This window comes from Antedon mediterranea, chromosome 11 (genome assembly GCF_964355755.1).
Source record: "Antedon mediterranea chromosome 11, ecAntMedi1.1, whole genome shotgun sequence".
NCBI classification, from domain to species: domain Eukaryota; kingdom Metazoa; phylum Echinodermata; class Crinoidea; order Comatulida; family Antedonidae; genus Antedon; species Antedon mediterranea.
The window spans coordinates 17966546-17979542 of record NC_092680.1 but is presented as its reverse complement, the minus strand read 5'-3'; the positions used below and the strand labels follow the sequence as shown (position 1 = coordinate 17979542).

Genomic DNA, 12997 nt, shown 5'->3' with positions numbered 1-12997 from the left:
GCTTTTTTCACACACATGGTTTTCTTTTTTGTTCAAAAAATAGATGGCGCTATTTGAGTAGCGCTTTGCACAGCACTTGGTTTACCGGTTGCGATTTGCTCACAAGAATCAAGTCAAAATAAACAGAAGTGAACACATCTACTAGGTTCCATTATTTAATTTATTTAAAAATGTAGCTTGCACATGACACAGACCATAACTGAACAGTCAATATTTAATGAAAACTAAACAATAGTGCATCCACACATAGTATATCTATTGGCACATTTAACTTCACATTTAAATTAATTATTTCTATCCAACCCTTGTACTCAATAAAGACAATGGTCAGTAAAATGAACTAGGCACCAAGCCCGTAGCGAGAGGTTAAGAACAGACGAGGCAAAGATGATTTAAAAACAATTATTATTAATGTAATTGAAAATTTCAGACGAGGCGAGCACCTCGTCTTCCTTATGCTGGCTACGGCCCTGGGCACGATTTCTACCACCATTTGACTAAGTCAATAGTCACTTTATTACTTCTGTTACTGGTCTCTAGAATTCTGCTCAACCCCTGGCTACAGGTTTACACACCAACTCATATAATGTGTAAGTGAAGCTCCAATTAATAGTGCTCTCCTCCTACCATTGATATTCACAGTCATAACATGTGTTATTTTTTCCTCTCAGTAAACCACCTGTAGACTGCTGGTTTATCTTCCGTTTCATCAGTCACTTTTACTTTCTGTCTTTTTTCCTAATAAATACATCAAATAGTGAATCATTTTGGGGAAAAGAAAAAGAGCAAGAATGCTATGTTTTCCTTTTATGTAAAACATTTATTTCCCAAAAACATTTATTTCCCAAAAATACTTACATGCATATCTCGTTTTGCTTGCATCTTTTGAGCTATTACAAACAGTTCCTTTTCCCGTTCTATCCTTGCTGATAATTCTTTGTACTTTTTTCGTCTTTCTAGTTCGATTTCCTAAATATCAGAGAACATGTCAAAATGAAGAAGTTAATATCATGCTTATTTGCATGCAAAGAAGTATTAAATTCAAATATTATAAAATAATGTTTCCAGTTTCTGTGGGATACCATATGTACCGCCCTACATTATCAAAAAATAAACTTTACTTTTACAAAATCTTCATCATAATGTTGCCCTAATCTTTGATTCTTCAGCGTTTCCATTGTTGGTCTATTGTAGGTCCTGCCAATAAGAGCTGGATGTGTATTGAGGTGCTTGGCAGGATCAAAATTTGATGCTAAAAGAAAAGGATTTACATACAATGCTTAGACAAAATTAATAAACTAAATGCCTAATTCAACTGTTTACGATATTAAGAATTCGCTCATTCAAGTCCATGTGAAAGATAACATGATGGTACTGAACTTTGTTGGTTAACATGCTTGCTTACAACTCTAAAGTACTAGGTTCAAATCCTAGCAATGTCATTTTTCTCTCCTCCACTGGCCAAAAACAGTGAACTATCCAAGTCTCAAAAAAGGTTATTCCTATTTCCTATCCAGTTATTAGTCTATTTTACACTGCTGGATATAAATACAAATAAAATTTAGATAAATGAATAAGTTGTACCTTCCTCTGCTGTGTCAACAAAAAAAGTGTGTTTGTTTTTTGGTCTTGCTTCATCAAGCATATGTAATGAAGATTTCAGTCTTTCGATTTTCTGAAATTAAATGAATACAGAATAAAATGTAAGGTTTGTTGTCTAGAAATAAAAAATCCTTGAAACAGATGTCATTGTATTAATGTAAGCAACATTTGCAATGTTAGGCTGTGTTTATACAACACCCTTCTTACTTTACACACTTCTTAGTATTATGCGGGTTTTTACAGATGAAACTGAGCTGTTACATAGCTATACTAGTACTACATGAATTTTAACTGCCATGTTGTGAACAGGAAGGTCAGCAAAAAGCTGCTATAATAAAGTGCAACTCGTCCCCTGAGGCTACTTAAAAAGGCTCACCAACCAACCTGATTTGGCTGGTCCCGAAGTAGCCTTTCCAGGTAGTTTTGTCATTACATGTAATCCCTTTCTCTTTCTGTTGTGTTTTTACAACACCCCAACAGAGAACCGGGTTGAATTAGCGTGTTGTATAAACAGGTTTTTTTCTTTGAGTCACAGCTACTGTTACCCCTTTCACACCAAAAGCAAAACTCTGGAGACATTTAGTTGACGCCCCAGTGTTTTGATGTGAAAGGTAAAAGGTTGAACAGCTGAACATTCTCCGGAGACCAAACTGCAGGGACACCCCGGTGTTTTGGTGTGAAAGGTACCATCAAACTCCGGAGTTTTTAGGTCAAAAGGTCATCCTCACACGATCACTCATTGCTTTAGTATTATTTCAAAATACTTTAAATATTTGTAAAAAATATATAGCGGGTCTAAAAAATAATAAGTAGTATCAATAAAACATTATATGACTTCTGAGACTTTTGAAAATAATTATTAAATTAAAATGATTCTAATGATCGTCGCTATGTAAACAAACAAAACAGAGGGCAACATTTACAAATTTTTTTTATAAACCCTGTTGTTGCTAGGTTGGTGTGAAAGGGGTATCTCCAGAGTTTTGAATGGTCATAAACCCCGGAGTGTCTCCGAAGATCACTCCAGGGTTTTGATGTGAAAGGGGTATATGACAGACACAGAATGTCTGGTGGTAGTTCATGGTGTAATTTTGCTAGGCAGATGTTGGCAAGGCTACGCTACCATCTAGCCTAAAGCTAATTTGAAGGTCTTTTACACAACACCAACCCATGAAAGTACTGTTTTTTCCCCCTGTACTGTATAAGTATAATTTTTAATTGGTTAACAATAGCCTACCTTTGCCTCAATTCCTCTTTTCAAATTGACATAACGAATGTCTTGTGTATCCATCATCCTAATCTGAGTATCAGTTTGTACTTTTTCCTTCTTTTTTTTCCGATGAACACCATCCTATTGGAATAATTAAGCATACTGTACATTCCCATAGCAACAAAAATTAGTAGATTTAAGTAGTCATAAGTAGAAATAGCTCTATTTTTAGTAGCCCTAATAGTTTTTAAGTAGACCTTTTTATCTCCTACTAAGGATTTTAACTCAACGAGTCAACGATGGAATGACTACTTCCCAGCTATTTAAAATAGATAGTTGATTAATAGTTACTGGCTATTAATTATTTGTTAACAGTCTATTGATAGGTTATTGGTAGCCTTAGTATAGCTATTATAAGTAGACAGTTGATAGATATGATACTCATAGATTTCTAATAGCTATCTGGTAGTCCATATCTATCTATTGTATAAAATAGATTGTTTATTAACAGTTACTGGCTATTATCAGTTTGTTTATGTCTATTAATAGGTTGCTGGTAGCCCATGGTATAGCTATTATAAGTAGACAATAGATAAATGTATACAACTGTGTTACTCACAGATCAAAAATAATCAAAAATCTATCTAATACTATTAGTGGGGATTTTGAATTATGCTACTGAGGTAAAACCTATTAGGACCTATCTAAAATCTGCCTAAAATCTACTTATTAGTAGGTACCTTAATAGGTAATAGAGCTATATCTATTAAGGGGATAACTTATAAGGCTAATAGATATAGAGCTATATCTACTAAGACTTTTTGTTATGGTTCTAAGCAAGTTCATGTTAAACGGTCTCTTAACTACAGTAATTGCTGTTGGCCAAGCAATGTAAGATTATTATTATAAATGTTTATGGCTTGACCAAAACAAGTTTATTAATAGGAATTTCCAAGTAATGTTACTTCAAGTGTTTTTTCCTAGATTTATTTATCTTAATATAATTACTAATTTTAGCATAATTTTATTTTATTTGAAATAATTTTTCATTTGATTTGATACCTCCATTTTCGAATTAATCATCTTAAAGTAGAACTCATCTGGATTTTTGTTGAAAGCTTTCTGACGTAGTCGTTTCAACTCATCTTGCTTACTGTGATAGTCTCTGTAAAAGAATTCGAACACGCTTAAATTAATATATTTACTGTATTCGTTCAATAACAACTTTATTCAATCAGTTACCATATCTTGTCTTCTACCTTTCCCATTTCATGGATCAATCAATTAAGACACAAATAAATTAAGAGTATTTACACATAAATAAATAAAAAAAGAGTATACTTCATAAATTATGTTTCCATAATAATAATATATAGGGTAGGCTAGGCCTAGATCACAAAAAAAGAACGCTGTGGCTAAAGATACGGTACCGTATTCTAACTTCTGTTTACTAAAGATACGGTAAAATTGCATTACGTCATAACCAGCCAATGGGGTGCTGGTACTTGTGTGACGTCATCGTATAAGGACTTTGTGGATTTTTTTTCATATCGCGAAAACAGTGTAGTGATCAACCGCATTTTCTTTATGCTTTATTTATCGCTATTATCGCCGTCGTGTGTGACAAAAACTAAATGTAGCCTACGTCTGTTATTATTATTGAAAAGCCATGTTGATTTTAATTCTAAAATACAGAAAACCGTTTTAAAAGAGGCCCAGGCCTACTTACTACGTACTATGGTATAACCTCATTATATGAGTTTGTTTGTGTAGGGAAAGCGGATGCCAGGCTGCATGGCCAGCTAGCTGCATATGTGTGCGCTGATTTCTGTGACTCGTCAGCCCTGGGGCTACACTGCTGTCTAAATCATAGTATTTAAGGGCCCCTTTATTGTCCGAATTTGCTTGTTGTTTATGGTCACCATTGTAAACAAAGTTTTTAAAAAATAGAGGCCTAAATAGGCCATTTGGAATCAAAATAAAACCCTCATCTGCAGGGCACACACATCCACGCAGCCTGGCGCCGCCGATAGGAATTCTCTACAACAGACGCGATATGAACAAAAAATCCCCAAGTCCTTATACGATGACGTCACACACGTACCAGCACCCCATTGGCTGATTATGACGTAATGCAATTTTACCGTACCTTTAGTAAACAGAAGTTAGAATACGGTACCGTATCTTTAGCCACGGCGAAAAAAGAAATTTTCCATTGATTTAGTCAGTACGTACTTTGCTCTTAATTTGTAGTCTTTCTTTTTCTCTAAAAGACCAAGATGACGTCGGTTGGCAAGCTGAAATAAGCAAAACATATTAAGAGAGTTAAGCATTCGCATATATTATTGTATATACACTTTGTATGGGGATATATACACCACGTTGTTTCCATAAAACAACCGAGGTCGAAACGACTCCATATGCCACACAACACAGTCAATCAAACAACAAGCAGCCTGTCTGAACTCCCACGAGCCTAGCTAGCTACGCTAGAATAATCTAAACATACCTGTCCTCTTTCTTTGTGACTTTTCTGAGCCGCCTTTGCAATCTTTTTGTATGAAGACATCTCTCTAAATTATTTAGATATGTTTTATCTACTCCGCAATCACCAACACGATGATATTTTTATTATTTTAAATATGTATAGGCGCGCCAGCTAATTGTTGACATGACACACACAACATGTGGGAAAAAAAAGCTCTCTTCCTCCTGGGTTCATATGGAACGCCAAGTGTTACAAAAGCTGCTTCCCTTCGGTTCACATGGAACGCCAACAGTGAAAAAAACAATTCGTAACATGGACGGTGTCGGTAATAAAGGTATCATGAGAAAAATCTAATTATAAACAAACTAGAGGACACAGTTTCAAAGTCTCTAACCCCAAGATAAAATTAAACGTTAGAAAGAGTGCATATTCGGTAAGAGTGGTAGATGATTGGAACTCTTTACCCAGTCATGTAGTTTCGCCCGTACGTTAATGAAGAGTTTGCAGTTATGACGATGGAGGGACAAATGAGCTAGTTCTCAATGTCCGAAGTTCAAGGTAAATTCAAGGTAAATTCAAGGTAAAAAATAATTCATATTTAAAGTTAATACAAATATTCGTGGTATTTTTTACAAATAACTGATATACAATAATGTAATTTTTTAAAAGGGATTTAACAACATTAAAAACAATTATTCTGTTGATAGGCTACATTTGTTTGAACAAGAGATTTGCATTTTTTTTCACCAAATACATTTCAGAGTTTACCTGCTGCTGATATGAAATAGAGTGTGATCTTGTTGTGAGTACAGGTTATTCAGTAGACCGGTGTACGACGGCATGATATTGTACAAATACGTACAAACTATGTTGTAAAAGTTGATCATACAAATGCCAGTGGTCCCATTCGCCTTTGAATATCATACTCCTTAAATTATGATCCACAAAGTTGTTTATAAACAACTACACAATACTGTTTTAATTTAATTATGTGACAAAATAAACACAATTATACACTCAACAATTAAAAATACCAATTTGTATTTATTCAATAAATTATTTTAAAATCAAGAGGTACTAGGTTTTTACAACCTAAAGAAGGTTCATCATGTTATCAGAAATACCAAGGCTTATAAGTTACAGTGCAGGAGAGACGCATTAAAAAAAGAGGATATTTTTGGCACTAAATGTCTACGTCCATGCATCATGTGTACCTTAAAAGATTATATGGAAACAGGAACATTGAAGATGGACTCGGTTACATGACAATTATTTTACATTTTAAAGCTCTGTCTACGCTATCAAACTTTATGTGACAAAAAAAAGTGATGTGCCCCTATATATTTCAGTAATTTGCCTTTGGATTTATATATATATAATATATATACGTTAAGTCTGGAAAAGAAGTAAAAACTACAGTTTGGTCTCTACAGGCTTGTTACCGTATTGAGCACTTTCTAGACGGTTACATTGAACCGAACATTTATATAATATATATATATATATATATATCACTACCATATTTAGGCACATCATACTATTTTGGTAAAACTAGTTTAATAGTGTAGACACAGAGCTTAAAAACTGTTTAATACAACTATAAAGTATTCGTCAGTAACAATTGTAGGCCTACATTCTATCATAAGTACAAGATGCACATTTTCTATACCAAATTATTTACAAATTACAAATGCGATCTGAGAGTAGGCCTACAATAATTACCCTTTTCCATATAATTCAGATGCCCATCTGCTGTGGTGTTATGTAGGCCTACTTTTTAGTGACAGTATTCATCAATCACACACTATGTGAGATATTTCCCTTATATATCAAGTAGGCCTATGACACTTAATTGCGGATACGCAACTGGACGTAGGCTGCATGACAAACACTTACTAATTGTTGTGGACCTAATAGGACCAGGTAAAACATTCTATTCATAGTAGTCGAATGTTTAACGGTTTATTCAGATTCATAAGGTATTTTGTTGAAAGAAAATATAAACCATCATGAATAAACAGAAGACAGAAGGTGGACGCACGAGTACCAAATACAGTATTTTTACGCGTGCGTACATCTAGTGTTGAATATGTGTGGTGACGGGTTTGACGGAGAGCGTCCAATAAAACAGTAACAAATTATATTCACAGTGGTAAAAATATAAATAGTACAAAATTCTTCAACTTAACTGCTGTTAAATTGTTATAATACATTGTTGAAAACTAAAAATAGTTATGTCAAAGTAAAACGAGATTTAAAGAACGTATATAAATAGTTTTTATTTTCAAATAATGTAAATTGACAACATTATCGTCGTTTTATAAACTACTACAAAGTCACGTGCAACGGAAGCACGATAAGATTGTAACAATTGCCGGTGAGTAACTAAACGACGGTTTTACTTAAGTTAAGTAGTGCTTAAGTGAAAACGGAGGTTTATTTATCAAACCAGTTTGTTTTATCCCATAGAATAGATTTCGTCATTTAAAATTTAAAAAAACTTTAAATGTTTGCTTATGAAAATCGACTTAAGCAAAATTAATGACTTAAAAACGAAGTTAAGCTGATTTTGCAAGAACACAACATGATAAAATAGTATGAGGCAGTGTCATAACCCAATAATTGCCATAAAAGAAATATATAAATGAATAATTGTTATAAGTTGACGATACAGAGGCCTATTTGTCAGAGATGACGGTCAAAATAGAATTTCCAAATACTGCTGATGAGCTAAAAGGGAACATAACATTCTCTAATGGTATCATTTATACATTTAGATTGAAGTTGTCCCATAATACAAATGATTAAAATCCCTTCCTCTACTGTATTTGGCGTTCAATAACAATATTTGTGTAATGAAAATGAATTAATAAAACTTATGCTTAAAAATACGTCTCCAACTTGACACCAAGGACGGGACATTTTGTAAAATACACTATTAACAAAACAGATAATCGAGAGTTTGGAAATCTATAAAAAGAAATGAATACTCTTGTAATACTGCGTTGTTGTGTGTAACAAAATCTTAACTAGACATATTTTTAGATTCGATGACATATATTCAACTCTCAGGAGAGAACGAATCCAATCAGTTCTGACGCAATGTGATGACGTACAATAAGTTGTATGTTTGCCTCAACATTTTCTGGTAAAAACGCAATTTCCTATTTATTCAGTAGAAAGGCAATCAAAATTTGTAAAAACATTATAAAAAAGTGTAGCATTCTAGAAAAAATGTCTTCATTAAAAATATCGAACGTCAATGCATTCGTGAGTTCAAATTAGCAGTTGAACAGCTTGTTTTTAGCAGTTTATCATCATCAGTAAGGCACTTTCCAATATATCATTCTTCATGTCGTCGACAGGGTAATAAAACGTTGATTTTCTAATTGAGAAGGCGATAATTCTTAAATGTCCATCAACTCAGCATTATACATTCACTGATCCCCCGTGTAATGTTAGTAGAACATCTTAATGATATATAAGTCGAGGAGTAATGTCTCAAATCATCTGGTGGGTGGATATACGTTTAGGCTAATATCCGTTTACCAAAGTCGTCCGGGAACCCCTAGCTTGTTCAAGTTCTCTGGCTCTGAACGGCTTCGGTTCATATTAACAAGAGCGGCCTACAAACAAAACGTAAAAACAATAATTATAATTTAAATACGTGCGCATGTGCATTAACAGAAATTTTAATCAGAACTTTGCACTCATATTAAGTAAAATGGAAGATTATTATTAATTAATTTTAACATTGTTAACGCTTCTGCAATATGTGAACTTTTAGGTAAATATAAATATAAAAAATAAATAACTTACACTATCTTGAAGATCTTTCATAATACTTGAAAACATTGGCCTTTCCATATAATTGTGAGCCCAGCATTCTGTAATTATGTCCTAAATTAAAGAAATGGAAATTAAAGTTATATATAATATAAACTCACGTTAAAATATCCTAATATCATTCTCGTTTAGTTGCTTCCATAGGCCTAGTACTATAGTTTTTTGTAATAAAGTGGTCAATTCGAAACAGAATTAGGCTTACCTTTAAAGACGTTGAACACTTTATATGAGAAACTGATTGTCTTGAGCCTAAAGAAACTTGGTAAATGATGCTTGCTATTGAAGAGTGTCTAAACGGCCAGTTTTGCGTCAATAGTTCGTATAATACCGTTCCAAACGCGTAGATATCACACTGTTGCGTTACCGTAGTGTCAATGGTTAAAGTCGGTGGTGTTACTTTAGCTCGGCGTAATAATTCTGGAGCAAGATAAGTAATGTGGCCTCTTGGTATACATGCATGCGTATCACTATTGAAAATAAAAAAACATATTTTATTAGTTGCTAAACTAGTAGCCTACGCCAAGTACATAAAAGGAGACAATTTTAAGAAACAATGGATTAATTAGATAAAATACAGTACAGTAAAAATCGATAAATCTATGCCCTCAAAAAGGCTTATTTTAATAATTGAAAAAAAAATCTAGAGTCATCTGTATTTTTAATATGGGACGAAGTATTAAATAGCACGCCCTCAATATGTTCCTAAGTTGCTCAATTTATTACCGAATTTTTTGATATTATTTATAATTACTTGACTTCTGAACCCACCTTTTACACGGAGAATCTACAGTTTCCTGTCCTGTCATGCAAACCTTCACTTTTGATTCTAAATAAATATTTTTGGAGTTGAGACATCCGACGACAATACCTTTTGCATGTAAATACCCCATACCCTAAAAGAAAGAAAAAACATTATTAGCTAGTTCCCGAAGTTGAACTACAGCAGCTATAACCGTACAGTATATGTACGTGACAATTTGTCATCGTTTAGGTAGGCCTACTTTAATGGTGGTAAAGCGTGGTTGCCACTAGCGACGCAACACAAGGACGTAACGCAACGCAAGTGAATTGACCAATCACAAGCGATGACTTATTCGCTTGTGATTGCTAACTGTCTATAACTTCGCTTGTTATTGGTTAAAACGCTTGCGTTGCGTTTACGTCCTTGCGTTACGTTCTAGTGGGAACCAAGCTTAAATAAGATATTTAGGTGACATAAAGATGAGCCTCCACACCACGAACGTATTGTATATTTGTTGTTGAATTGCTTTAAATGAACGTTACGCTTTGACGACGAGCGATATGCTTAATGTAAACACTATGTACCGTACACTACGTGTATACGCACTGCACTACACTATACTACGTGGACCTTACCTGTGCAATTTGGCGAGCGATATGCACTCGACTGTTGAGTGATAGTCTGTTATCCCTTGAAGCTCTATGTATTCTATCATATAAAGAAACTCCACGAATGCTGAAAAAAAAAACAATCGAAATAATACATTTTCAATTTTCTACGGTGGAATTTTCCCATCCATTATGTATGAAGTAAGATGCGCAGATATCTATTATCAGATTTGGAACGCGCATGTCACATGCTTGTTGTTGTGATGTGTTTTAGAATAATAAAAAGGAAATCACGTACCTTGTGACCACGCAAAAATTAGGTGCGTCGATGCAAGCCCCCATAAATAGGGCGATGTTCTCATGGCGTATCTTACTTAACATCGATATCTCTTCTAAGAAATCCTCCTCCGTCTGAACCTCACGCGTGTGGATGATGACGTCACCGTGCCATTGACCCCTAAAATAATGATAACAATTTTGAATAGTTACAATAATCATTATCTACAATGTTGATGTAAAGTAAAGTGTGATGTGCCCAAATGTGGTAGTGATATGCCCAAATATGGTATTGATATGACATCATCACGTCCTTATAATGCACATCACATATTTTGTCACATAAAGTTTGACAGTGTAAACAAGGCTATATACTTTTTTTTACATTTACTTTGCCTGTTCTAACAATGTGGATTCATTGTATTCGGAAAGATCAATGTTACGGTAGTGTACCGTATTAATGCACGACTTTACAGATGTACTTAATAAACGTATACATTGAATTAAATTAAATACCATAAACTACCAGATGCGTTTTATTACATTAATAAATCATCGTGAATCAAATGTCATGTTCACACGATGTAACTTATATAACCAAATATATACAAAATTGCTTTCTGACGTTTGTATTGTTTGAAGTTTGCAGAAAACGGAATGAAAATGAAATACAAAAAACAAATTGAAAATAATGTAGGTATAAATTAAAGGATCGACGTCTTAAGTTCCAATTCCACTGAAGACGATTTCTTACAAAACAATTCAACTACATTATTAACCAAGTTTCGTAATTTTGTTTCGACGTACCTGCCCAATTATGACAATACAGAAAGACCACTGTTTCTATTATATGGTGTTATTGCAAGAGCATAATTTAAGTTGTTCATAATGTGTTACGCAACTCCCTAATTTGAATAATAATTTGAATAAAATAATATATACCTGTATTCATTTGAATAAGCACCATGGCGAATACGTTTTCTGAATTTCAAGTTTTCAAATGGTATGGACCATTCTTTGACAGCTTCACGTACTGATCTTTCACTGAAATAAACATTAAAACACCTTTATAATAACCATATGGTAAACACAGAAATACATTACTTATAAACACGGGGCATATAGAACTGAAGTCCACCCCCGCACAAGCAGCGAAGGTTATTCAAGTAAACATACGTTCAATCATACGTTCAATCGTGCTGGTTGTAAACGACAGACCTATAATAAGTAGTTTAAGCTATCATTGTATAATGACAGCAATTATAAACTTAGATAAATATTAAATCATAATATTTGCACAACATCGTCGAGTTAAAATTATTTCTAATTATTTTCTAGTGTTATATACCTGGAATTTGTTGTGGTTTCGATTTTCATCCAGTCGCATATTCGTTGTGCGTCTTCAATTGAATTTGGTACATCTTCTGTGTATATAAAATAATGTTATTAGTCAATAGCCAAAAAAATAGAAGAACACCAAAATCAATTAAGTGAAAATGTGTAAACATCGTACAGAAAATACATAGAAGAAATGTAGGTAATTAAAATATTTTTAGCTTACAAATAAAATATTTGGTATAGCTAATATTGTACTCATTATAGTGTTTAGAATATAAATAAACATTCAACATTATGGGTGATTTCAACAATTATGGATGATTTCAAGTAGATTTAAACATATTCAACAACATTCGAAGGGGTATACAGTATTTGTAAAAAAAAATAATCAGCATAGTAAATTTGCTGATAAGATGCCTATTGGTATATTGTAACATATATACTTTTATGTATGGGACAGCAAGTCTTAGCGTGCTACGTAACACGCTAATTGCATAAGTTGCATTGTTGTTCAATCTCCTTCTTTCCCTTTGCATTGTCCCTTTAAAATCTATTGTTACTACCAAATTGGGCGAACCCACACAAACAGAACATTAGAACGGTTCGTAACCAAATTCCGGTAGACCTGCGCAGAACAACCCACCTGAACACCTGTCTAATCATAAGGTAAACAACAACACAGGTGTGATTTGATAGTGGCAGGTGGGATTACATCGTCCCCGGTTTTCTTTTTACCCCCAATTAAAACAAAATCATGTAGAAAGTCTGTTTTCAGTTTTAAGAACGGCACTCTTTTTGTTTACCCACCTCATTAAGCTAATTGTTCGATAATTAGCCCTAACGTTCCGCTACTAAGTGGAACAAACACTTATATGAGATTTAATCGT

General features: G+C 33.7%; 2 protein-coding genes across 3 annotated transcripts in view; both read right to left on the bottom strand.

Annotated features, from left to right (window-relative positions):
- Positions 1-150: 150 nt before the first annotated feature.
- LOC140062498 (probable U3 small nucleolar RNA-associated protein 11) lies at positions 151-5535 on the bottom strand. The gene is made up of 8 exons (XM_072108744.1): positions 5322-5535; positions 5048-5109; positions 3875-3977; positions 2840-2953; positions 1585-1675; positions 1122-1252; positions 859-969; positions 151-738 (listed from the first exon to the last, which is right to left on the bottom strand). The coding sequence occupies exons 1-8, from the start codon at positions 5379-5381 to the stop codon at positions 655-657; spliced, it is 756 nt and encodes a 251-aa protein (XP_071964845.1). The 5' UTR covers positions 5382-5535; the 3' UTR covers positions 151-654.
- An 803-nt stretch (positions 5536-6338) lies between these two features.
- Positions 6339-12997, bottom strand: part of LOC140062654 (kinase suppressor of Ras 2-like) — a 31134-nt gene continuing 24475 nt past the window's right edge. Inside the window, exons 5-12 of one of the 2 annotated variants that reach the window (XM_072108961.1) lie at positions 12121-12196; positions 11715-11816; positions 10795-10953; positions 10524-10623; positions 9915-10039; positions 9349-9613; positions 9120-9200; positions 6339-8926 (exon numbers count right to left, since the gene is read on the bottom strand). In XM_072108961.1, coding sequence (XP_071965062.1) covers positions 8846-8926; positions 9120-9200; positions 9349-9613; positions 9915-10039; positions 10524-10623; positions 10795-10953; positions 11715-11816; positions 12121-12196 — 989 coding nt within the window. In that variant the 3' untranslated portion in view covers positions 6339-8845. The remainder of the gene's footprint in view (positions 8927-9119; positions 9201-9348; positions 9614-9914; positions 10040-10523; positions 10624-10794; positions 10954-11714; positions 11817-12120; positions 12197-12997) is intronic. The other variant, XM_072108960.1, reaches the window with a different exon arrangement.

Bases quoted from the DNA above. Each gene is read 5' to 3' on its own strand.
- LOC140062498 (XM_072108744.1), bottom strand. From the start codon at position 5,381: ATGTCTTCATACAAAAAGATTGCAAAGGCGGCTCAGAAAAGTCACAAA. The intron at 5,110-5,321 runs GTATGTTTAGAT...TGCTTATTTCAG, and splicing joins GTCACAAAGAAAGAGGACAG to CTTGCCAACCGACGTCATCT. The intron at 3,978-5,047 runs GTACGTACTGAC...ATTCTTTTACAG, and splicing joins GACTACAAATTAAGAGCAAA to AGACTATCACAGTAAGCAAG.